This window comes from Lepidochelys kempii, chromosome 9 (genome assembly GCF_965140285.1).
Source record: "Lepidochelys kempii isolate rLepKem1 chromosome 9, rLepKem1.hap1, whole genome shotgun sequence".
Lineage (NCBI taxonomy): Eukaryota > Metazoa > Chordata > Testudines > Cheloniidae > Lepidochelys > Lepidochelys kempii.
Genome location: NC_136388.1, coordinates 23,371,686 through 23,397,659, shown reverse-complemented (window position 1 = coordinate 23,397,659; position 25,974 = coordinate 23,371,686). Strand labels below are relative to the sequence as shown.

Genomic DNA, 25,974 nt, shown 5'->3' with positions numbered 1-25,974 from the left:
TAAATGCTGAAAAATCCGTTCTCACCCCTACACAGACTTTGGCTTTCATTGGGACGTCCTTAAATTCCATCACGGAAAGGGTTACTTGCCAAGAGACAGGTTTCAGGCTATGAATGTTATTACAGACTAGATCATAAACCACCCCAGAGAATAGGGTTGCCAGACATCTGGTTTTCAACTGGAACGCCCAAAAAGGAATCCTGGCAGCTCCAGTCAGCACTGCTGACCAAGCCGCTAAAAGTCCCGTCAGCATCGCAATGGGGCTAAGGCAGGCTCCCTGCCTGCCCTGGCTCTGCATGGCTCCCGGAAACGACCAGCATGTCTGGCTCCTAGGTGTAGGGTCAGCCAGGGGGCTCACACACACTGCTCCTGCTCCGCAGTTCCCATTGGCCGGGAACCACACCCTCTCCCACACCCCAGCCCCCTGCCCAGCCCTGAGCCCCCTCCCACACCCAAACTCCCTCCGAAAGCCTGCACCCTCTTCTGCACTCTGAATGCCTTGGCACTAGCCTGGAGCTCCTTCCTGAACCCCAAACTCCTCATCCCCACCCTGCACCCCAGAGTCTGCACCCCAAGCCAGAGCCCTCACCCCTTCCCACAACCCAACCCCCTGCCCGAGCCCGGTGAAAATGAGCGAGTGAGCAAGGGTGGGGGAGAGTGAGTGAGGGGGGATGGAGTCACCAGAGGGGGGCAGGACAGGAGCAGGGCAAGGGTGTTTGGTTTACAACCCTACCAGAGAGCCTGTTGAGACCTCTCTCTCCCCCCCACCAGGCCATGTGGCCTCATGCACTTGTCACACCTTTTCCAAGACTACACCTTTGTTGCCTACAAGAGTGGCTTCAAACAGTGTACTTGCCAAACTGACAGTCCATGGCCACCACAGTGACTCTTCGCACCAAAGTGATATGGCCCGTGTCATGGTGGAAAAATCCCCATCGGGTTTGTGTCAGTATTCCCTTCCTTGCCTCTGCACCAGACAGGACAATCACTACTGACACATCTCTATCGGTTGCGGAGCTCGCATGGATAACAGTACACCTGGACACCTCGAGAGTCTAGGAAACACATCAATGTTCTAGAGCTACAAACAGTTCAAAGGGCTTGCAGAACCTTCCTCCCATTTATTTACCATGCCCTCATAATGTCAGACAAAATTACAACTGTCTTTTACATCAACAAACAAGGATTCAACCCCACCTCCCTGTGCCCACAAGCGCTCGGTCTGTGGAACTGGTGCATCAGCAATCAGATTACCCTGTCAGCAGTCAACCTCCCAGAAAACCAGAATGTGCTACCGCTGAGTTTCCCAACCTTTTTGATACCAGGGACCAACTTGTTGCCTTCCTAAACTGTGTCAGGGAGATTTTAGGGACTAGTCGTTGAGAAACACTGTGCTAGCGGAGTCTCTCAGCAGACACTTTTCTGTCTATCACAAGCAGGATCTTCAAGACTCTCTGGCAAACAATATTTTCACTCTTTGTGGGGGACCCCTGTTCACCTCCTAAGCAAACAGGAAGTGCAATCTATACAGTTCCAAAGGAGCCTGGGTCACCACTCACAGGGCAACACTCCATTCCTTCCATGGTCAGACCATCTGAACTATGCCTTACCTCCACTGCCACTCCTGTTTCAAGTTTTGTGCAAGATTCGGCAGGACAGGGCATGAGTCATTCTCATTGCCCCCAAATGGCCCAGACAGTTATGGTTCCCAAACCTCCTACGCATGTCATCTTGGGCACCAATTGTTATTCCTACATTTCCTGGTCTCATGACTGAAGGGAATGGAAAGATCAGGCATCCTAACCCATGTCCACTTCATCTCAAAGCCTGGTTTTTTGATGGGCATTGTGCTCAGAGCAATTGTGTTCAGGAGCTGTACAGAACATCCTTTCTAATAGTAGGAAAGATTCCACTAGAAAATGTTACCTAGCCAAGTGGAAGTGTTACACTATGTGGATGCATCCAAGACTTATTTCTCCAGAAGCCACAGTTATTGCTTTCATTCTGGACTGTATTCTTTCCTTGAAGACTGCAGGTTTGTCTGTCAGTTCCTTTTGGGTCCACCTGGCAGCAGTCAGTGCATACCATCTGCCTTCACAGGACTACTCAATCTGTGCACACCCTCTGATGAGCAAATTCTGGAAAGCCCTAATCAGAACTTTTCTGCCTATTGAAAAAAAAGCCTATTCCTCCATGGGAATTTAACCTTGTTCTCTCTGTACTTACTAAGCCTCCTTTTGAACCATTAGCTTCTTGTTCCATGTGTTCCCTTTCAATGAAAGTCACATTTCCTGGTAGCCATCACCTCAGTTGGGAGGATTGATGAGCCTGGGCATTGATGGTGGATCCTCCTTAAGCTAGTCCATAAGGACAAGGTTTAATTGTGTTTACACCCTAAATTCACCCCCCAAAATAGTCTGAGTTTCACCTGAACCAATCTATCCACTTACCTATGTTCATCTCAAAACCTCACACATCCTCAGAAGAAAGAAGGTTCCATTCCCTTGACATTCAGCAAGCCTTAGCCTTTTACCTGCAGAGAACGAAAACAATAAGGAAATCCCCCTAGATTATTTGTCGCAATAGTGAAAAGGGTCAGGCTATATCCTCTCAGAGAATCTCATAATGGATCTCGGTCTGTATTTTGCTCTGCTATTAGCTATCTTCCCCCTCCTCCTTGGGTAAGAGCTCATTCCACAAGAGCACAAGCAACATCTATGGCATCATTTCAAGAGGTGCCTCTACTTGACATCTGCAAGGCAGCTATGTGGAACTCAGTCCACACATTTGCTAGGCACTCACGCCTTGGTACAGGACTCCTCTGCTGATGCATCTTTTCAGTGCTTTTGTTCGGCTCTGCCATTTATGACTTTGCACCCTCCTCCTATTTGAGTACTGTTTGTCAGTCACCCACACTGGACTTACATATAGGGACCAGCACTCGAAGAGGAGAGAATTACCTTATAGTAACTGGAGATCTATATTCCACTACCCACCCTCCTTCCCTTCTGCCTCAGATCTTCTCTGATTCAAGGTGGAGAAGGAACTGGAGAGGTGATTAGTCTGTCCTCCCTTTATCTCCTCAGTTAGAGGCATGAGGTGAACCAAGGTGCATCTGCAGACCAATGGACACTCCTTTCAAAATTCCTTGGCTCGGGGCGCATAGAATATATGTATACCCATAGTGGAATACAGATAGGGACCACACATCTCAAAGAAGCTCCAGTTATTAAAAGGTAAGTAACTTTCTCTTTTAATGGACATTTCTTACAAATTCACACTATTCCAGAATCCCTGTTTTTTTCAATATATCCAAACACTGCAGTTCTGGCACTGTTAACGTGCAAGTAGCAAATTTTTATCTCAGCATCATGAATAAAGCAATTACAGCTTAATCACTCTTCTTGTTCTTAATAAAGCAGGAATGTTTCTTTGTAACAGAATATTTTAGCTTTCATTGAAGCTAGTACATATTTCATAAATAGTAAACTATCTAGCGATAGTATTGCTTAGGCACAGCACTGATCATAAGCTTACACTGAAATATACTGATATTATGACTGTCTTTTGTAGACCAAGCCACTCTGGTAGAACAAGTGAAACGAGTGAAAGAAATTGAAGCTATTGAAAGTGACTCTTTTGTTCCACAGACATTCAGATCAAGTAAAGAAGTCAAAAAGGTAAGTTGTCAATAGCCTATCTTTGCGTATAAGCCGCCTGGGGTGGCAGGTGGAAGCTGCAGCATTAATGCAATTTCCCTTGACACATCACATTGGCAATCCTCATTCCCAGTACCAGCGTTCAAACATCTCCATAGATACTTGAATTGGTGCTGAAGTAAGGATGAGTGACAGGACTGGAGGTGCGTGAGAGTTTAGGATGAGGTGAAATACATTGTTGAAATGGCAAGATGGTCACGGCCCTGCTTAGGAGTTTGGTTATTTTGAACATTTTTTTAAAAAGTCATTATGTCAGAACAGAAAGGTATAAAGAAAAAGGGAGGGGCGAGAGTTAGACAAATCATCATGCAAAGGCAATAAGGTAACTTATGTTCGTACTTATATAAAGGGTAAACAGTTTTAAAGCTAGACTCCTAAAAATATATGTATGCACCAAAATAAAAGTGGCCTGATATTCAGAGGGCTCCGCAACTCTGAAAGTCAGGCCACTTTTATTTCAGTGCCTAAATATGACTTAAGACATCCAGGTTTTAAAATTGTGACCTAACTCTGGCCATTGAAGCTATGTCTATACTACAAGTGCTACAGCGACACAGCTGCAGCTATGCCTCTATAGCACATAGCGTAGATGGTTCCTACATCAAGGGGAAAACCCTGTCCATAGTGAATCCACCTCTCTGAGAGGCAATAGCTAGAGCGACAGAAGAATTTTTCTGTCGACTTAACTGTCAACATTGGTGTTTATTTCAACCTAACTATGGTGCTCACAGTACAAAATTTTTCATAGCCCTACGCAACATAGGTCGATCTAATTTTTAAGTGTGGACCAGGCTTCTGTCTTTGTTCAGAAACCACACACTTTTCCCTTTATAAGAGGAAGTGCATAAGCAAATGAGTGTTCCATTGAGAGAATGGAATGTTTTTAATTGTCACTGAGTGTTCCATTGAAAAGAGTACCATTATTGTCGTTTCAAATATGTATTTACTTTAAAAGTTTCACACAATTTTTGAATAAATGTGCTCTATGGAAAAAAACTGCAGCTCTGCTCTTTCACTTCCCTACTTGGCAGTGCTTCTCCTTCACTCATATTACCAGTCTGACACGCGCAGGCAGTTCCTGTTATCCATTTTGAAAAGTATGAAGATGATGATTATTGTTTTGTGGATTAGTTAGTTAATGGTTGTAATCTGAACATGTTAAGAAAGTTGAATACAAAGTTATATTACAATGCTTGGGTGTTTATCAGGAATGATATTCTACATCCTTGATAGCATCCAAATGTGGGTTTTTTTCCTTTTAGTCAACAGAAGCTGGTGAACTAAAATGTGAACCTGCAACTGTCGGAGTGGGAACTGTCGATCTGTCTAATACTGAAAAAGAAATAGCACCTGGCAACATTCCTACTGCCATAAAGTACCAAGATGATAACTCTTTAGCACATCCAAATGTAAGTGTGTTGATATTTATTGAACCCTTGAAATAACAAAGTCTACTAGGTGGAGTCAAGGTCACATGACCGAATACTTTTGCAGTGTTGCTTGTCAAAGATTCTAGGTTCCAAAGACTATTTACTGATGAGCTCACCATTGACTGGAAAAAGATTACACAACTCGCATAATCTAAAATAGTGAAGTGTTAGGAGATGCGCCCAACAAGGTTCTGAGTGAAAGTGAAATTTTAAAGTGAATGAGTGACAGTCTGCCCTAAAAAAAACAAAACATATCTTTTAACTTACATTTATCCAGGATGTATATATTACTGTTGTGTTACATGAGATGCCTGAGCAGAGAATGGCAGAAGCTGCAGTAGCTTTAGAGAAAAACTCATAAAAAGGGTGTGATGAAAACATGGAAGTTTTAAGATTCCATAGAGAAAAGTATGACCCAATCCATTTGAAAAGTTACCGCTGTTGAGTAATCTCAACCGGAATCTCTTTGGCCTGCTTCTTCATGAATCATTGATCATTTTTTTTAACCCATCAGATAATAATTATCCATTCTAAATTATGTGTCCAGTTAATATACAATATAAAATGAGAGCGAGAAATATACAGATTACACTGAATACAACTAATGGATGAATCAAATACTGTCCCGTAAAAACTCCTACATTTTCAGAGTTGTGTAGAGATTTCCTAAAGCCATTAATGCAATTTAAATCCCTGTGCAAATCTATGAAAAGTCAGTGGAAATTGTTTGAAAGTTTCTGTGGTTTGAGTTGGTGAACCAGAGTGATTCAGAGTATGCTTACACTGCAGTGAAACTCCAGCGTTAGTGGGACTAAAGTCCACAGACCCTGGGTTTGTAACCCCAGAGCTTGAGCATCTACATTAATTCTGACTCTAGGTTTACAATTTCTGGACCTGGGCCCCAAACTGGGCCCTCGCATCCACACTGCAGGACACAGACCTGAGTCAAACTACCATATTCCTGGCTTCCTTATGACTTCCCCAGCTGTGGCTGCTCTAGCCCTTGGTTCCTAGTGCAGTGTGGGAAAACTTGACTGTTCACCCTGCATGTTACAGAAAGCTGTCGCATCCCACCAACATCCCCTGCTGAGCCATTTTTTGAGTCTGCATGCTCCCAGCAACCAGAACTAGCAACATGGAGGAGCCACCATTTGAAGAGCTTCTTTTGATTGGGCTTTCACTCTTGTTTCGGGAAACTGGAAGAGCATCCATGAGATGCTGGTGGACATTCTGTGGATGTTTTCTGACTACTGAAGGCACCTGTTGGAAGAGGACGATGATACAGACATGGAAGTCTCAAACGGGCTGATGTTGCTCAGGACTCTTAGTATAGCTGCTGATCCCCCTATGTACACCTGTCTTTCTGGAGCAGGGCCACAAGAGCAGACTGACATGGGATGACCAGTAGTGGCTCCCAAACTTCTGCATGAAGAAAGCTACATTTTTGGAGCTTTGTAAGTGGCTTGCTTTGATCTCCAGCATCAGGACACATACATGAGAGTGGCCATACTAGTCCAGAAGCAGGTTGCTGTAACTCTCTGGGAGCTGGCTACTCCAGACTGCTAAAGATCCATTTGCTAACTGCGAACCAGTTTGGTGCTGGCAAGTCAACTGTGGATAAAGTGAGGGTGGAGGTTACTGAGACAATCAGGCAAGTGATTTACCCAAAAGTGGTGGGTACAAACAATGTCCCTGAAGAAATTGCTAATTTTGAGAGAAAGGGGTTTTCAAACTGCATTGTGGCCATTAATTGGACTTGTGTGTCCATAGTTCACCCTCCTCAAGGAACACATGAGTACATAACCGCTAAGTGTACTACTCCATTGTTATGCAGGTCCTTGTGGACCACAGAGGCCGATTTATAGACATCAGTGTAGACTGCACTGGAAAATTTCATGATGCCAGGGTTTTCTGCCTATCGGGAGTCTACCATCACGGACAGGCTGGGACACATTTCCCACCAATAGGGGGCATGTGGCAATAACTGTGGATTTACAGTATGGCTTGATGTAGATACAAGTTTTGAGATACAGTATTTGGATACGTCCCAGTTATCATGTGTCTATCTTTATTATTTGAAATACACCTTATATGATGTGATACAGTGATGGTAATAAACGTTGTTAATAAAGTAAAAGCCTTTATTTGTGAATGTGGATGTAAAAAAACCCAAAACCAATATTACACAGTTGCCAGGCAGACCAGCTACTATTAGCAAATCAAAGCACAGTAATAAACCAACACCAAAACCATTAATCAAACATAAGCCATGGATATAATGATGAAAAGAGTGAAAGCACTGCTAACAAATACATTCTCTTCTCTAATGTTGCATGTCTCCTGGGCCCCCGTTCTCCTTTTCCTTCCTTGCACATTTTGCTTGCATTGGCACTGCTGCACAGGATGGGGGCCTGCATGGGGTAGTCTTGGCCAGTCCACCCGCTGTTAAATTTCAGTTCCATGGGCTACCCAAACCTGGAATTGTCTAAACTGTTCCTGGTTTGCAGCACATGATGCCATGGTATACATGGGCACAGCAGGAGCCTGTCTTCTTACAGCCATAAGCAGTTTCTTGAACAGGTCTTTCTGCTGCATTGAATCTTCCTCTCATGGCAGAAGGTCCTGCTCCAGAAACTGAGCTGTGAGTCTCTCCTTGTGTGCTTCAATTCTGTCTTCTCGCTTTGCAGCCTGTCTGTGCCTTTCCACTTTGTGCGAATCCTTCTCCCCTTCTGGTATTGCACCTTCTTGTTGGCCCTGTCCAGAATATTCACCATAAGTTCCTCAATGAAATATACTGCTGCTTGGACTGGTCTGTGTCAGATCTGAATTCCAAGGACCTGCTGGCATGTGCCTGTGCTGCCAAGGTGGAAAGACCAGCAAAGGTGGAAGGACCTAAAAATAAACATCAAACAGTGCTCTATTGTCTCAGCACTTCAAAACAAGTTCAGTGCCTCTGCAGGCAACTGTGCCTTGTGGAATCTCAAAGCCAGAAAATGATACTCTGTAAAACTGAACTTTAATATATTCTGAAAGGAATGCTTCAGTTCCGAGAAGCTCTTTCGACACAACTGAGTTAATCATAGTGAAAAGACTGCTCAAACAATGAGAATTTACAATTGTTTTTTGTTTAAAAATTGTAAACCAGGTGGGCCTGGGTTTGTTTTTTTTAGCAGGCAGGGTGGGGTGCAGCTTACTACCTAAGCCTTCTCTACCCCCTCAGGTATTCCACATTCTGAATGACATTCTAGACAATTCTAGAGGTTCCACAATGGCAAAGGGACATTTTATTCTGAGCCAACAGTGGTAAGCCAGCTGTGTATGCCACAGAGGTTTTCAAAGTTATGGTGACTGAGCAGCACACCTATGAGTGGAGTGGGCTGGTGAGGAGACAGTGGAAAATATGTCCTTTCCTAAAATTTGATTACCTTTCTGGAGTTCGTACTATAGGAAAAGTTTATCAGCACCTGGGATCAGGTCCAAATTCAGGGGGAAATCAACAGGATGCTGCATTAGCATATGTATGGATTACTGCACCTCCCTACAGCTCCATACGGCTTCTGGTGCAGGCTGCTCTGAAGGCAACTATCCAAGGACTACATACAAACACAAATGATAATACGGACTCTCAGACAACAACAATCTTCACCCCTCCTGGCCCACTTCTGGACTACATGCAACCCCCAGCTCTACTTCAGACATTGATTTTGTCACCCATGGACTACATTTAACCTCCCCTCACCCTGGACAGTTTACTAGTTACTGGCAGCTCATTACATTTTGGCATGGCCGATGTGTATTGCATGGCATACTAAAAGGGGGAGGGAATATAAGGTTCTTATTTTTAACACTCCAGCACAACTCTGTAAGAATGTGCGAGCATGTAGTAAAAATGTAATTATAAATACTTGTCTCATTGTTGCATGCGTGTCCTGGTCTCCATTTTGAATTCCATGCGGTGATATGGGGAAGAGGGGGTGGCTCCAATGTGGATACATACTGCTGCCTGTGGCTTGTAATAAATAAATTTTGTATGGGGTCATAAACCAGAAATTCCTCCCATCCTTTTATTAATAACAACAGATGTGGAGCTAGAAACTTACCAGACTGAGGGGCTACTTCTGCTTGTGTTTCTGCTGCTGTTTCCACAGTGAGCTGCTCCTCTGGGGGGAAGTCATCAAATAGTTCTTCCAAAGAGAGACCTAGGATTTGCTGCAGCTGCTCCAGCAGCAAAGCTTTCTTGGGAACCAGTGTGAGCACCAGAGTCACTCTGGCAGGTTGGTCCAGCACTTGCTGGCTCTTCTCCAGTCTGATACTGGATTCTGGGGTCAGAAGGTTGCCATACAGGTTGACTGGGCTGTTGTGAAGGACTGTTGGCTCAGTGCTTGGTGCAGTACCCAGCACCCAGTCAAACTCCTTGTAAAAGGGGCAGGATGACAGTGAGTTCCCAGAGGTGTGATTCTTATGCCCGTCTGTTCAGTAGTCATTCTCGAGCCACTTAATCTGTTCCATAAACTGGTCACCAGCTTGGTGAATCCCCAGCACTGCCGGCTTCTTTGCTATTTTCTGGTACATGTAATCATTCCTGGAACTCTTGCTAAGTCAAATGTTTTGCTCACCTCACACTAGAGATTAACCAAAATCTGACTGTGCTCTCATGACCAGGTAGCAGTGCTTGACAAAAGACTTCTTCCTGTCAATAGCCATCACAAATGCAGGAGAAGGTTCACTCTGCTTGCAACTCAGTAGATAAAATGAAGCTTAAATGCCGAGCAGCTGTACTTGAATCGGGGGCTGTTTCCATTTCCTGGGAGTTAACTGGATAGTCTTGGGATAGGCAGGACAAAGGACACTTCCCATGGGATTGTGGGATAGTGTTGGCAGACTGTCAGTAGCTGAGTCTGGGAGGGCCCAGACCCAAGCTGCATCCATGCTAAATGACGGAGAAGTTTGGGCTCGAGTCCTGTGGCACTCGAGCTCGAACCCAGCCCCCTTGCAGGTCTGGGCTAGAGGGCCTGATGGCCTGAGTCAGACAGAATTGTGTGTAGACAGAAATGGGGTTTGGGCTTGAGCCTAAGCCCAGGCTTATATTGCAGTATTGTGTTAACATACCCTCTGAATACCACACTCAAAAAACTCTAGGGGCTTATCTACATGAGCGAGTTGCACTGGTTTAAACTAAGGTGTGAATTTAAATCAATATAGCTAAACTGGTTCAAACTCCTGTGTGGAAACTTTTAAATGGAAATAAGAGTGTCCACACAAGACACTCTTATTGAACCCGTTTAACTAAATTAGTTTAAAAACTAATTAAACCAGTACAACTTTCCCATGTGACCGGGCCTGACTTCTGGCTGTGGGAATTCTATCTGACCTCATGCACATTATAAAATCCCACCTCAATCCAAAATATCAAAGTGAAAGTTGGCTCACACATTTTATGCACTCCTAATTAAGTGGAATTTCATGTTTGTGCTTTTTAGCCCTGCTAATGGATATTTCCAAGGTTCTGCCATTATTTCAGCACACAGCTGTGGTTTTCTACTTCCATCCACGCCACAGGATGATTGTATTTAATTCAAAGAACTATATTAATGCAGTGTTTATATTTAAAATTTCAGTCATGTAGAAGTAAAGGAAACAAAAGTAAAGCTTCTACAGCAACTAATTCAGATACACATGGTGCATTTATAGTATTTTGCTGTATTATACTGCCTATGTTTAATATAGATGTACTAGCTGTACAATATGACAGAGCTGCAGTTGCTGTAGAAGCCATAACTTTAAATTTCCTGATGTTCATATGATTAAAATCTCAACCTTTTAACATAGATTTTGTATTTAATTTCCTTGTTTGGTTGTCTTTTTTGTTTTTGACAGCAGTGAAATATGCAATATCTGTATCAATACAATATTATCAAACCCAATCAACAACAGAAGGTTAAAATTAGTTGTCTTCCCTCCCCCTCTACAGCTATTCATTGAGAAGGCAGAAGCAGAGGAAAAGTGGTTCCAGAGATTGGTTGCTCTTCGGCAAGAAAGGCTGATGGGCAGTCCTGTGGCTTGAGTGAATTACAGGGAACTTCAACCAGAATTTCTTTATGATGCTAAGAAAAATCTCCTGTAAAATTGTTTTACTGTTAACATCTCTTAAAAAGTAAATGTGAGTTGTAAGAAGAACACAAGCTTCATCTGAATGGAGATACATGCTTTACTCTCACTCATTATCCCCTTTTATTCATTGTGAGTTACATGTATTCAATATTCAGAATAATTTGTATACAGGTAGCGCTTTGGGGATGAACGAAGACATGAGACTGTCAAAGAATGGGGAAAGGCTTAGGGCCAAATTTACTAGTGCTGCAGCAGGACGATATAAATGGCATCTCCTGGGGCCATCAAGGCCTCCTGCCCCCCAAGAGGGATTCAGCTCAAAGTAGGGCCTGTGGTCTTCCCAGGGAGAAGCAGCTTTTAATCTGGGTTTCCGCATGCGTCCTGCCGGCAGAGGCTGCTGAAGAGATGTGCTGAACTGTACATTCACCCATTGCCCTGGCCCTTACCCTGTTCCTCACCAGTACAACGCATGTCTCGGGCAGACAAACCAGAATGAAAATATACGAAGCTATATTTTTTAATAGAAAGAAACATTGGGTTTAACTCTACTTCTGCCTTTTCCCACGGCCACCATGCTCGTAAAGATTCAATAAGCATGTATGATAAATAGTACTGCTATCCCTTTGAAACTCAAACGTGCAGATTCTCAGCTGGTTTAAAGAAATGCATTTCATAAACAGTTTTAAAATGTTTGGCATTCTAGAGGGGTCAGCTCTGTGTATGACCTATTAATGGGAAATGATTCATATACTGTTGTGTGCACCTGTACAGCAGTATATTGAAGAAGACTAAAATGGTCTCTGCAGTTCTTAAAACTAGATGGAGAGAGTGTTTCAGAATATAAAGTTTTCAGTTATCCAAATTGCTCTTTAAAACACGTTGCTAATGAAAGATTAGTCACATCTGGGGTAGCATTCAATTTATGAACAAATTAAATCTAAAGTCATAATATTTTTGGGAGAATGAGGGAAAGCAGTACTAAAGTTTTGGTACCATTTTTTGTTCCCTCTAGTGAACACCAATTAGTGTATTTCAGAACAAAATCTGAATTTCCATTCATTGTCCAGCAACATACCAGTCAGCTACATAATTAAATGCAAAAAAATGGCTCTTCTGAAGTACCTAACACATCTGTAGTGAAAATATTTGTGTTAAAGAAAGAGAAATGTAAACCTAACATCTATGGACAAATCACCTGGAAATAACCTGCATCAAGCCATGGGCAAATGCAGTCACTTTTTTAATATTACCTCTCAATAACCCAGACCTGTTCAAAAAGACGTTATAGAGATCTACCTTTGGGTAGATTATACATTTTATCAGGGGATTAAAATATGTTGAGATGCAGTTTCCATTTTTAACAACAGTGAGACTGGGACAAGTCTCATTGGGACAGGTTTAAAATAATTGTTTACTTTTAAACGTATCAAATCTCCTGCAACTAAATGAAGAGAAACTGCATTAATTGTCAGAGAAGCAGTGGTCAAAATGAATATTTTCAAAAGTTCTCTATTTGGCATTGTCCTCTTTCTAATTTACTGGTATGTCTTTTATAAATAATAATAATGTTCAGTTTCCAAGCCATGTTCAGCCCAATATTACACAGTTCTATAACGCTGTTAATATTTTTATTTTGAATTAGATTTATTTGTTTTATAATTGCATTTTTACAACTTCAGGGTATTTTGAAAAATTATAAAACCATTCGGTAATGGAAAAAATGGGATGTACCCGTATAGGCAGGGCTCCTTTGCTACTGATGATCAATCTACAGTGAAATATCAACCGCAAAGTCCATGTTGAATCATAATAGGGAACTGGGTCTGGCAACTGAATGGGAATAGCTATCACTAAACCTGCAATAGAAGGAAAAGAAGTTGTTTAAAACCTTGTGCTGAAGTTCCCCAGACACCATTTGGGATGATGAGCACATCATTCTACAGTTAGATTTTTATAGCACCATTTGCAGATTACTGATACAGGTAACCAACAAAATACAGTAATTGTACAAAATTCTATAGTTTTAAATGTACCCTGCTGAATAGCCCCAATAGCTAGGTGGAGAGGCTTTAAATTAATTTAAATGGCATCTTCTTGTCCTTTAAGTCTTATGATGCAGTTAAATGTTAACAGTGCACTGGGTATCCTACTGTGCCTGACTATTGGGAACATTCAAAACACCAAGCATTCTAAAGTTAATGGAACTTTGTAAAATTCCTGTGCCAGTCATCTTTAATGCTGTCAAAGGATGAGCCTGGCATATGGTTGCTGTATGGACATTTGGGAGTCCTCACCATTTTGGGATCTTGTCTACACAAGGAAACTTCATAGCCATAATTCACCAGTGGTATAGCTCCATTTGTAGCAACAGTGGAAGCTTAGTGTAAACAGGACTTGGGCATTTTTAGCACCTTAGACAATACAGTAAAAACACCCAAGTCCTGTTTACACTACAATTTCCACCATTACTACAATCAGTAGTGAATTACCAAGTCTGATATTAAGGCAGGGTCTTGGATGGTAGTGAACTCACTCTGCACACTGAGTCTGCTTCTAAATAGGCAAGTAAAGTTTGCTTAAGGCCAGAGTCTGAATCCTTGGGGTCTTAATAGTTGAATATTGTGGACATGACTTAAGATAGACTGCATGATTGAGGTTGTGTAAACTCCCCATATCCTATTTGTTCTATGAATGATTAAATAAATTATTCATTTCCCTATCAATGTAAGGCAGATACTTCAGCCAGCAGAAATAATACAGGAGGGCAGACAATAACATTAGAAAGAAATATTGGTCTATTACTAACCATGAAAGAATAAGGACAACTTTGCAAATCTTACTGATTAAAACCATTTTACAAGACTGGTCCCAATATAAATATACCCAAAATATATCTATATTCTACAAAAGTTTGGTTTGTGAGCCATTGTCAGCTGAGGGAGAAACTAAATATGCTTCCAAATCAGACAGGCTGGCTATGAATTCAGATGCACCATGCACAATGGGGGCGTGAAAATCAAATCAATGAACACAAATTAAGGTCTTTAATAGTCCAAAAAATAAGTTCTTGCTAACTAGCTCTCCCCATGTGCTTTTCTTTTCCTGCTGCCAGTCAGGTATCAGGTCATACCTATACCTGCCCCCATGACCTCACTTCCTTGAAATCCTAAAAGGCACCTTTCATCCTGAACCTTACAAATCTCCATTGAGAGCTTCAGTTTCCTTTATTGATCTACTTTCCTCTCTGTTTTAGTTCCTTCATGCTGCTTTTGGAGGGTGGAATGGATTCTGGACTGAGAAAGGAAAAGAGAGAATTGTTTTTTTAAATAATCCTAACTAAATTAAACCATAAGAATTCTTGGTGAATTGTAATGTCTCCTAACTCTTATCTTACATGCACTTCTGATGACTCTTTATCACCCATGATTTGTGACAATAGTTCATGTATGCTGGTCTGTACTTATTTTTTTCTCTTGTTCTGCCTTTTGGATACAATAAACAATGTGATGTGATTACATACATATAGTTTATATATGGTGTTTCACCTGTTTTAGAGAATGCACTGAAATAAACAGTGAATGAATTTAGGATTTGTGAAAGTTACCAGAGTGATGGCCCTGGAGAGAGAAGTCTTATATTTACTTACAAAGTGGCCATAGTATGGTGGGCAGCAGTCCAACATTCCTCACATTGTCAAACCCCAGAGTTCCTTAAACCTTACCTGGAGGAATTGCGTATACAGGGTGAGAGGACAGTTCAGTAACTTTATCCATTCAGACTCTGAGCTCTCTTCTGAGACTGCCAATAAAGTTATGATGCAGACATCTATCCCTAGGAACTAAATTAACTAACCCATTTCACTTAAACAACAAGGAGTCCGGTGGCACCTTAACAAATTTATTTGAGCATAAGCTTTCGTGGGTAAAAACCCCACTTCTTCATTTCACTTAGGCTACCGAACAGCCATCATAAAATAGATTATTTCCATTATAATCCATCTTGGCTGAATTTGATTAGGTAATTTTTAGGTAAAATATTCACTATCCTATTGCCAATCTCCTGACTTATCTGGTGCCTCTATAGTTCACTTTTAAATCGGTAAATTGCATGAAAATTTACTAATAGCTATTATATTAGTTTTAGATAGAATTGCTAACATAATATTTTATTTCAGGAGGATTTATGGTAGTGCAATATTGACATCTCTAAAACTGTTGTCAATGGGAAGCGGTTCAAATTCAATGGCCTGGCCCTAATTTCTAAGGCCCTGAATGGACTAGGACTGGGCTATTTTGAAGACAGTTTCTCCGACAGGAACTCACCAACAGAACTACAATCACAGGGGAGGATGAAGTTGTAAAGTTGCAGGAGGCAAAGGGAATTCAGTGAGGGGTCCTATCTTTTGAAAATCTGTCACAACAGAGTAGACTAAGCCCAAGCCTTGCTATATTCAGAACACAATGTAAGCACAACCTCTTCAAGCTGTAGCATTAAAAATAATATCATTAAAAGTTTATATTATTGCAGGCTCCCAAAAGCCCCAATCCAGATTATTGGGGTTCCCATTGTGCCGAGATAGAAGAGAGAGAATCTCTCCCCAAGCTGACAACAGGGCTGCAGAGTATAGTCTCACAGGAAGAGAGAAGAGGGAAACTTTACAACAAATAAAACAATGGTAGAGAGCAGACTCCCACTTGGTAAAGTGTATCTGTAGTCCTTACATGCCTACATACCAAGGTGAATTGTGCACTTTATAAATACATAGCTAGACACAGACACTAAACTGCAGAAGAGACTGAAATGTTTTGTTACTGGAATAGTAATTTTTATGTAAATAGTTAAGTCCATCTAAGCAATGATGATTTACAGGCCTATATCTGTCTTATCAACTTTTAAGAACATGTTCAAAAAGTGTGTATATGTATTCTTTTTCTTGAATATCTAGCAAATGTGACAGCCATTTGAACTGTAGTTCAGCAGGGTTTCTTCTAGCTGCCTATACAGCTGTAAAGGTCAACAAGTCTGATTGTGGTTATCATTGTTGGCCTTAGTGACCTTCCATGTGGGATGCAGTTCATTAGACTGCAAGTCTCTCTAGTCAAGCCTTCCCCTGTGGAGAAAATTGGTTGCTCTAGTTGGGTTCTTCAGACCTGTCCCCATCAATTATGTCCCCAATCTATGCCTAGCCGAACCCGTTCTCCCAAGCCTAGTCAATATGACTCTTTGAAAGCAACTAAATCATGTTAAGTTTTTTCAAAATTGCATTTCCCTATATAGATATAATTTAGTTTAGAAAAGCAATAAGGAGGACAAGGAGGGCTAGATGGCTCAGAGGATTGGTAATGGGATGAAGAGTCTTTCAGCTCTGCGTCACTAGTCTGAACACGTACCAGAGTCGGTAGTAACTAAAAGTTACCATCTGGTGGCTGTTGAGTTGCCTATGTGAAATGTGGTTAACGGTCTCAGTCCCATCCCTAATAGATGAGTATCCATGTCTCCCTCACCAAACAATACAGTTAGCACTAACTAGGAACTTAGTTGTAGTCTTAACAAAGAAGGCAATAGTGTGTATGCATGAAGACTGAACATGCCTTCTCAACCCTAAAGGTAATCCCTGCTGATCAGATTTGAGGCAAGTTGTCAGGGCAGCATGGAGAAGTTTGCAGGTCATGTATCTAATGGCTTTCTAGAGGACCCATCCTATAGAATCTAAGAGCTACCCAGGTAAATTTATATCTGAATGGTGAGGTTCCTAGTGGACTTAAAGAAATTCTCTGCTCTTCTCCCCTCCCTGTCCAAAGAGGCATCTCTAGAACTCTGATTCTATTGCCCATCAGAGCAGCACAAAGGAGGCACAGCCAAGAGACAGTTTCTAGCACATTATTGGGAATGGAGTAGGGGAGAATCACCTCTCTCTGTAAACAGTAGGCGTTCACCACTTCTGGAGGCAACTTGTATATTCTCTTGTTATGCACTATGTAAGGCAGGCACGTAGTGAACTTTATTAATTTCTATTAATCAAGACAGGAATAAATACATCTTACATTTGCAGGTATGTTGTTGTGTTTGAGGCCAGCTGAATAATAATTATTGGATAATTTTTTTAGTGAATTTTACAGTATTTTTTCAAAAATATTACTTGCCTTTTTACCATTCCAGTTACAGATTTGGGTGACTATATCTAAATTAATTATATTGTTGAATAAAATATAACTTTTGTCATTATTTGCTCAGCTCATGTTGCAGTTGGCATTTGACTTTCATGGTAGTTTATTATAAATTGTTCATAAATGTATCTTCACAAAACACTGTGCATTTAAAACTCTAGAAAACTCATCACATCTCTAAAGCTGGCACTGTAAAAGCACTTAGATGTAAAAAAGGAGGAAGCAAGGATACCTCATTTTCACCAGTACACTTTAAATCTAAATAGTAACAGCTTAGTCCTTGTAAAACTGCATGGGAATTGGGCACTGTGCTCTCAAATTACCTTCAACCTTGACTCTGACATTGCTCCGTAGCAAGTGGGAATATGACAGAGTGGAACTGATCTGCAAATGCATCTAATCTTTTGTAACTAGCAGGTTTGCAGTGAATGTTCAGAAAAGCAACCTGTTTTATAATATATGTTAATTCTCAGTGTTTGAGCAATGGGCCTGTACTTCTCCAGACTCTTAGAAGTTGAAGGTCGCAACAAATACCATTAGAAAAGTAATCTTCCTTAGATGTGAAAAAATCCTTAGATTTTTATCCCTGTATGGACGGGAGTAACCCCCTGCTAGACTATTAAAATGTGAATATCCTGCTCTCTGTCAGTAAAAACAGTTATTTTCTATGGATTTGTACTGCCACAGAATGTAGTTGTGTGACTTTGATGTTAGGGTGATCTGGTCATGCACACATTTCTTGAACGGCTAGTTTCACTGTAGTGTTATGATGGGGGTTAGGCAAGCACCACCACCACTTCGAAGCTTTTGGGAGTGACAGCCGCCTTCTTTCAGGTTAACTAAGGTAAAAATAAACAGTCAAATGGTGTAAACTAGGCACAGATATTTTCCTACCATACTGAGCACCTTTCTGATTTTCACCCCTGGAAGTCAGGTCCTTGTTCAGGAGCACATATGCACAACTATGAGAAGCCTCTGACTGGTCACATTGTGGATTTCACACAAATTTGACCAGACTTGGTGTAAACCACTTAGCTTTCAAGCCCCAAAAATAGTTTCTTTGTTTTGAACTGCCATGAAATTTGTATACACACATAGCTGACATGTAAATCAACTCTAATTAGCCATTCAATCTGTGTGTGTTGATGTGCTTTTTGTACTTTTGTTTTCTTGATATTACAGCTGAGGCAAAATCTTGCCCTATGCTGCATTGGTACAAAAGAGGGGACAGTCAAATTCTCAGCTGAGCTTCAGTGGAGTCTCACCCATTTAAACCAACAGAGAATTTGGCCCAGGGAGTCTATGTTCCCCTCTTATGCCAATGCAAGCAGCACCGTAAGATCTCTACATAGCGCTAGGAGAAATAGCCTGCTACCATGCAGGCTTGTGTACAAAGTTCCCGTGGGGGTCTGCTATTTTGTTGCAGGGGTTATGAGGATGTATAGCCTTCTGCGTGAGCTACTGCACATGCTGCTGCTAGCAAGAAGCATTAGTGAGAGGAGCATCAAAGTGATCCCCACAGGGCATTGCTCCCATCTTCAAAGAACAGTCCTTTGAGGTGTCAGGATGCCAGTAGAAGACTATGCATTGGCAGCATTTCTTCTCTGTCTCACAGTGCCAGCCAAGACAGGATTTAACTCTCAGTATTTAAGAAGTAAAATGTATCCACCCAGAGAAGACTTTCAAACGCAGCAACTTCTACACTTATTTTTAGAACACCAAAGGGAATGGCAAATGATCCAGCCGCTATTCAGTGAAATGAGTCATGAACTGAGTTCACCTCTCCTTCCTAATATCTTGATGTGTGGTGCCAAAGTTGTTTATAAATCAATAGCTATCTTAGACAAGTACAGTGGAGCCCATTTAAACAAATACTACTTTTGGATCAAAGCCTGGTTCCATTGAATTAAGTGGCAAACCCTTCCACTGCAACCAGGATTTGGCTTTTAAGAAATATTTTTTAGACAGCTTACCTGTTTCAGTTTTCTCTCCACCAACCATAAATATATGCTGTACTGCAGTGCTGTAAAAACAAGAACAAAGGACAGAGCAAATGAAAATAAAAGGTAAAAAATTCAAAACTGATGCAAGGAAATACTTTTTCACACCAGGAGTAATTAAACTGTGGAACTCATTACCACAAGAAGTTGTTGAAGTCAAGAATTTAGCAGTATTCCAAAGGATTGTCTATTGATATTCAGAATTATAATAGTTAAGGATAACAAACATTTTTGAATAGATATAAAACCTCATACTTGGTCTTAAACCAATCTCTATTAAATATTAAACAGAGGAGAGCTTCATGGGGGTAGATTATCCTGCACCTACCTACTGTGGGGTTTCTTGCACATTCTTCTAAAACATCTGGTACTAGTCACTGTCAAAGACAGGATACGGAACTACATGAACATTGGGTCTTATCCACATTGACTATTCCTATGTTCTTGTGTATTAAATTAATAGATTTGGGGGGGGGGGGTAAACTTTCATTGTACTTAGTTAATGTAGTCAACTAGTGACCTGAGGAAGGGAACAGATATTTTACACTGATGTTTTGGGGAAACCTAATAAAATATATGTATCAAAGATTTTTTAGATTAATATCAATTTTAATTTTGTTGCACCTTTCTTTTAATCGCTTGCTTTATGTAGTTGCAGCCTTATGGATGGCCTAAAAGATACATGTCACAAGCTGGTGACCTCTAGTGCAGTCTAAAGGACATTTGTTACCCTGACTGCAGTACATAAGCATTATTTGCTTCTTTGTAAATTATTGATAATACTCTAATTCATGTTCGATGGAAGGAAGTGCATCTGCAAGTGCGTTATTAGTGGAAAATCATCAAGAACTTGTAGAAATCAATGATGAATCTATCTATAGTTAGTCCCAGTGTATGTTCTGCTTCTGCAACGATGATTGATAATGGATCTGCTAATGGAAATATCCAAATGTTTCTTGTTTATCATGTAGGACTTGGAACCTCTTAAGATGTGTGTTTCTCTGGTGCATGTAAAATATTCCATAAATTTATTTAATTTTTTTCTATCAGTTCCAAGGGAAAAACAGCAGTGTTTAAGAATATTTTACAATTGTATATACTGAGATTCCAAGATGACTCTCAAATGATCTAAGGTATTGTGCAGCAACTTCTGGGGTGGGACAGGTACACAACACACTAAGGGAGAATGGGAGATTTTGGCTGTATACAAGGGCAAACATGTACCACTTTGTGAGTTCAGTGGAGTTAGCCCTCACTTACACTAGAGCAGAATCAGGCCCACTCATTAGTCTGAAGACAGCAGGTTCATCTCACAATGTGGATTACATTACAACAGACGAGGCATAAAATCTTTTACTAATAGTCTCAGTGACTGTCTGTTCTCTGAAAGGCTTCACTCAGGTCCAGAAAGTGCTGCATTGTTCTGTTTGATCTGAAAGTAGTGTAGTACCTGATGGTGTGAGCTGACTTTTGAGGGAGCAGAATTTTTTTTAACAGAAAGCCAATTAATGAAGAGAATCCTTACTCAAAACTCTCGTTTAAATCCATAGGCATTTGCATGGAGTAAGGAGAAAATAAAAGCTGAGTAGGGACTTCAGCATAACTTTAGATAAAGTTCTCAGGAGGGCTGAGTGAAACATTAATTACAATCATCAGACCAGGTGAAACTCTGCTAGTTTGGGAGTACAATACAGATTCAAGACTCAACTGACCCTTTGACCAAGACTGAGCCCTTTTCCAATGAACTTAAGCCAATTAATGGTTCCCCCTCAAAACCAGTTAAACTTTGAATCCCAGAAATGTAGGGCTGGATGAAAAGTCATCAAGTCCAGCCCCCTGCACAGAAGCAGAACCAAGTAAACCTAGACCATCCCGGACAGGAGTTTGTCCAACCCGTTCTTAAAATCCCCAATGATGGGGATTCCACATCCTCCCTTGGAAGCCTGTTTCAGCGCTTAAATACCCTTATAGTTAGAAAGCTTTTCCTAATATCTCACCTAAATCTCCCTTGCTTCAGATTAAGCCCGTTACTTCTTGTTTTACCTTCAGTGGAGAACAACTGATCACAGTCCTCTTTATAACAGCCCTTAACATATTCGAAGATTATCAGGTTCCCCCCCAGTCTTCCTTTCTCAGGACTAAAGAGTGTTTTTAACCTTTTCTCATAGGTTAGGTTTTCTAAACCTTTTATAATTTTTGTTGCTGTCCTCTGGACTCTCTCCAGTTTGTCCACATCTTTCGGAGAGTGTGATGCCAGTGCTCCAGGTGAGGCCTCACCAATGCTGAGTAGAGCAGAACACTTACCTCCCCTGCCTTCCATCTGACACTCCAGTTAGTGCACCCTAGGATATTAGCCTTTTTTGCAACTGTATCACATTGTAGACTCACATTCCACTTGTGATCCATTATAACTGCCAGATTTTTTTCAGCAGTACTACCACCTAGCCAGTTATTCCTCATTTTGTAGTTATGCACTTTACTTTTCCTTCCTACGTGAAATACTTTGCACTTGTCTTTCTTGAATTTCATCTTGTTGATTTCAAACCAGTTCTCAGATTTGTCAAGGTTGTTTTGAATTTTAATCCTGTCCTCCAAAGTGCTTGCAACCCCACCCAGCTTGGTGTCATGTGCAAATTTTATAAGTATACTCTCCACTGCATTACCAAAGTCATCAATGAAAATACTGAATAGTACCAAACCCAGAACTGACCTCTGTGGAACCCCACTAGATAAATTCCACTAGTTACTTGAATCAGCACTTTCAATCTTTTTGTTCGTTTGACCCCAAATCTCAAAGTGAAATTCAGAGTACAAAGCCCACATGAATTAAAATAGAAAAAGGTTGATTTGAACCCCCTGTGAACAGAAACCACTGAGCTTCACAGAGCAATAAGTATCAATTTATCTCAACACTTCTTACATGAGATGTAAAGTCAAAAATGTTTAAAGTAAGTGATTTATCATGAATCATTTGTATGGCTGTGCTTACCTGTACACAAAGTTGAAGACACAGACATACCAAAATACAAGAAAGAAGATATAGAAAAGGCAAGTGGGTGAAGTCTTCCATAATTTTGGCTTAAGAAAATAGATATTTGGGTACAATAAAACCCAAAACAACAGCTGTTCCATTTATCATGGTAATTCCATCTAGCACCAGAAGGTGGCCTTTAATAATTCGCTCTCTTAGGCTATGTCTACACTACCGCGGGGATCAATTTAGCGGGTCGAGTGAAGACCCGATAAATCGACGGCAAAGCACTCTCCGGTCGACTCCAGTACTCCACCAGGAATTAGAGGAATAAGGTAAATCAAAGGGAGAGCATCTCCCGTCAACCCAGTGCAGTGTAGACACCCCCAGTAAGTCAAGCTAAGCTACGTTATTCACATAGCTGGAATAGCATAACTTAGGTTGACTTACCGCAGTAGTGTAAACATAGCCTTACATTCGTGTTTTAAACGGTTAGACTATATTATGCTGTACTTGTGACAGGAGAGTGATCAATATTTAAGATCCATTGTCTTTATTCTTGATGAAACAAGAAAAAGTGTAAATTAACTAAAGTAATTCTATTCTAGCCAAGAATATTACTTTTATAAAGTATGTTCCTAAAGTGGGTACTGGCTTCCATTCTCACAGCCCTGTTATATGCTGGAGCTTTGCCTAGTTAAATATGTATGTGTATCCAAGATCCGTAATGCAATTTTCGCTTCTAAATCTAAAACATCCCTGCTGGTTAAAACTAATCCTTGTAGAAAAATAGCAGCTGATGAGTGTGCAGACATACAATGAGCCATTGATATATTTCAGTGATTGCACAATGTACTTTTCAGACTTCTTTTAGTGTGTTTTTCTTACCTACGCAGTTCTGTTTAACTTCGTGGTTTTTTTAGCTTCACAGTTAATGATCTGTTTTCTGTGTGAAACAAAGATAATATATCCCAAAATGACATAGCTATTGACAAGTGTTGCACAGTATGTAGAACTAAGATGAACGGAGACATTAGTAATAAATGTTTTGGGTAACAAACTAAACAAATACTTATGGAACCAAAAGAGAGAATAGAGTATTATAAATACCAACAAGATGTCAATATGGCAAAGTGACCTTTTGTTGTAAACAAGTATATTCAACAAAGGTGCAGAGTCGGAATAAGATTTAAATAGTCCTATTACCAAAATGAATGAGAATTAAGAAGGTAAATTAATTCCTAAGGGAAATCAATGTAGATCTCATTAGTTTGGGGACAAGATACCGTAAAACTTTTAATTAAAGATAATATTTACTCCAAATGAATAAGAGTTGGCAGGTTTCTGCAGAATCTATAATCTCATTTATGCAAAGATTTCTTATATTAAGGCAGACATCATTAATCTCATTGGAGATGCCCTCCAGACTGACAGTCCTATAGCACTGAGGTGATTTCCTACAAAAGCCTTTTTATCTACACAAAAGAACTCTAACTCAAGCAGACACAAACCATAAAAAGGTCTGAGCAATTAGAGACATCACTTTGTGCAAATAGGGTACCGACTTTATCATATGAGTGATCCTCTCATAATGAGCTCATTTATAATAGAGCTCCTCTTTCCACTAACAACCAAAATAAATTAACAATAGCTAGAACTCATCTTCCTTATTTGTCTGTATGGAGAACTATGTCTAGGTCTTCTATGACTTGGGAAGAAAATCTATCTTTAGAGTCTGAGTTAGTCTTCATGAAATTAGATAGGCAACCCTTAGACTAAATAATCAGCAGTGAGCAGCAGTTGAAAGGCATCACAATTCCATTTCATAATTGTATGGAAGAAAATAACTGGTTTGTTCTTACATAATGAATTTCACAGTAAGGCGAGACTGTGTTCTAGCCTAATTTATAACTTGAAACTTTAGTCATAATCTATTAATGAACTTTGTATGAATTACAGTACTTATTTAGGGGAGAAGACTGCAAAATAGTATAATCAAGCTGAAATGCAAATTTCTACAGATAACTCACCTAAGAGGAGGCGAGTTTGTAGAGCTGTTGAACTGCTGCTGAACGTGCCAGGTATGACCAAGTAAAACCTACTTGCTCTGCAGAAAAAAACAGATATGTGCTAACATGCCAGTAGCCTGGATACCAGTGAAATAGTAATAAATAGCAAACACACTTGCTGTAATGGATGAGGAGCTGCTTGTAGCAATCTAAGAATAATGATATGTAATCATTTTGTGATTTATGTGACCTGGTCAGATTTATGTGATTTTTATGTGACCTGGTCAGTGAAGTGAAGTTATAGCATACTGGGTTAGAAATCTTTCCTGTCTGCATGTATTGATCGAGCTTGAGAGGGCTGTTGGAAAAGCAATCAAGAAAGCAACACAATAGTCCCAGTCACACACATAAAAGACAATGGTCAAAATGTTACCTCTGAGGACCTTATATCCTGTCTCCAACCAAGTGACAAGCCCTGTTTTGGCAATGCTGGGACCCAACAGATCAAGGGGCTATAAAGAGTTAAAAAGTGACTTGTTCTCTGGAAAGGAGGGTGATCAAAAGGACTAAGCACCTTTTAAAGAAGACTCTCCCTGAAGCAAGGAGAGTGAACTATTTTGTGAATTAAGGGAAGAGAGTGTGTGACCTAGACCCCAGCTATCTTTGAGAGGGAAGAGGGTCTATAGGAAGTTTAAACGTACCAAGATCCCCATGTGGACCTTTGGTAAACTAGACATGCATATAGCCTGTTTTATTGTTTTAAAATCTGATTTCTCTGAAATGTTTCTGTCTCAGATAAATAATACTTTGCATTAAGAAAGTTATCTGGTCACTGGTTACCAGTATCATTACTTCTGGAGGGAACAGACTTACAGGATCTGGACATAAAGCAGACTTGTTGAAGTAATCATAGCTGACCTACCAGGATGCGTGATTCGATCCTGACAAAGGTGATGGCTCTAGGCCTGAGACCGGAGAGGGTATGCAGTTGAGGAGACCAGAATTAGTCAGAGATGCAGTTAACCCAGTAGCTTTGATTGACGCAATGGAGGACCAGCAGTGAAAAAGATAAGGGATTAGCTAATTCCAATTTCTCTGCACATTGTTGCCACTTTTTCCTTCTTTAACTTCTCTTTTGAGTTCTAATGCTCTTAGGACTTATCTATGCTCCCATAAGGCCATTTCTCCGGAGACTTCCTTCCCTCCTTCTTAGGGGAAGGATAATCTTGTGGCTAACTCAGAGGAAGGCAGTCAGCAGACTATCATTCTATTCCTGGCTCTACCACAGACTTCCCATGTGGCCTTGGGCAGGTCAATTACTGAAAACTCTGTGTCTCAATGACAAAATGGGGACAATAATAGTTCTTTACTTCATGAGAAGATTGCAAGATATAACTTGAAAATACTTTGAGATCCATAAATTGAAGGGCTATAGAAGTGCAAAGTATGATATTTTTACTATGATAATTTTTAATCACTTTTTTTCTGTTCAGAATCCAAGATGGATTTTGCTTCTGAGCAATGCAACTTAGTAAAATACCACAGTTGACACAAGTTTCTATATAAA

At 40.5% G+C, this 25,974-nt stretch overlaps 1 protein-coding gene across 2 annotated transcripts in view; it reads left to right on the top strand.

Annotated features, from left to right (window-relative positions):
• Positions 1-14,777, top strand: part of RSRC1 (arginine and serine rich coiled-coil 1) — a 366,646-nt gene extending 351,869 nt beyond the window's left edge. Inside the window, exons 8-10 of one of the 2 annotated variants that reach the window (XM_073359563.1) lie at positions 3,574-3,680; positions 4,982-5,128; positions 11,121-14,777. In XM_073359563.1, coding sequence (XP_073215664.1) covers positions 3,574-3,680; positions 4,982-5,128; positions 11,121-11,213 — 347 coding nt within the window. In that variant the 3' untranslated portion in view covers positions 11,214-14,777. Of the gene's footprint in view, positions 1-3,573; positions 3,681-4,981; positions 5,129-6,205; positions 6,296-11,120 lie in introns of those variants that run through there. The other variant, XM_073359564.1, reaches the window with a different exon arrangement.
• The last annotated feature ends 11,197 nt before the right edge of the window (positions 14,778-25,974 follow it).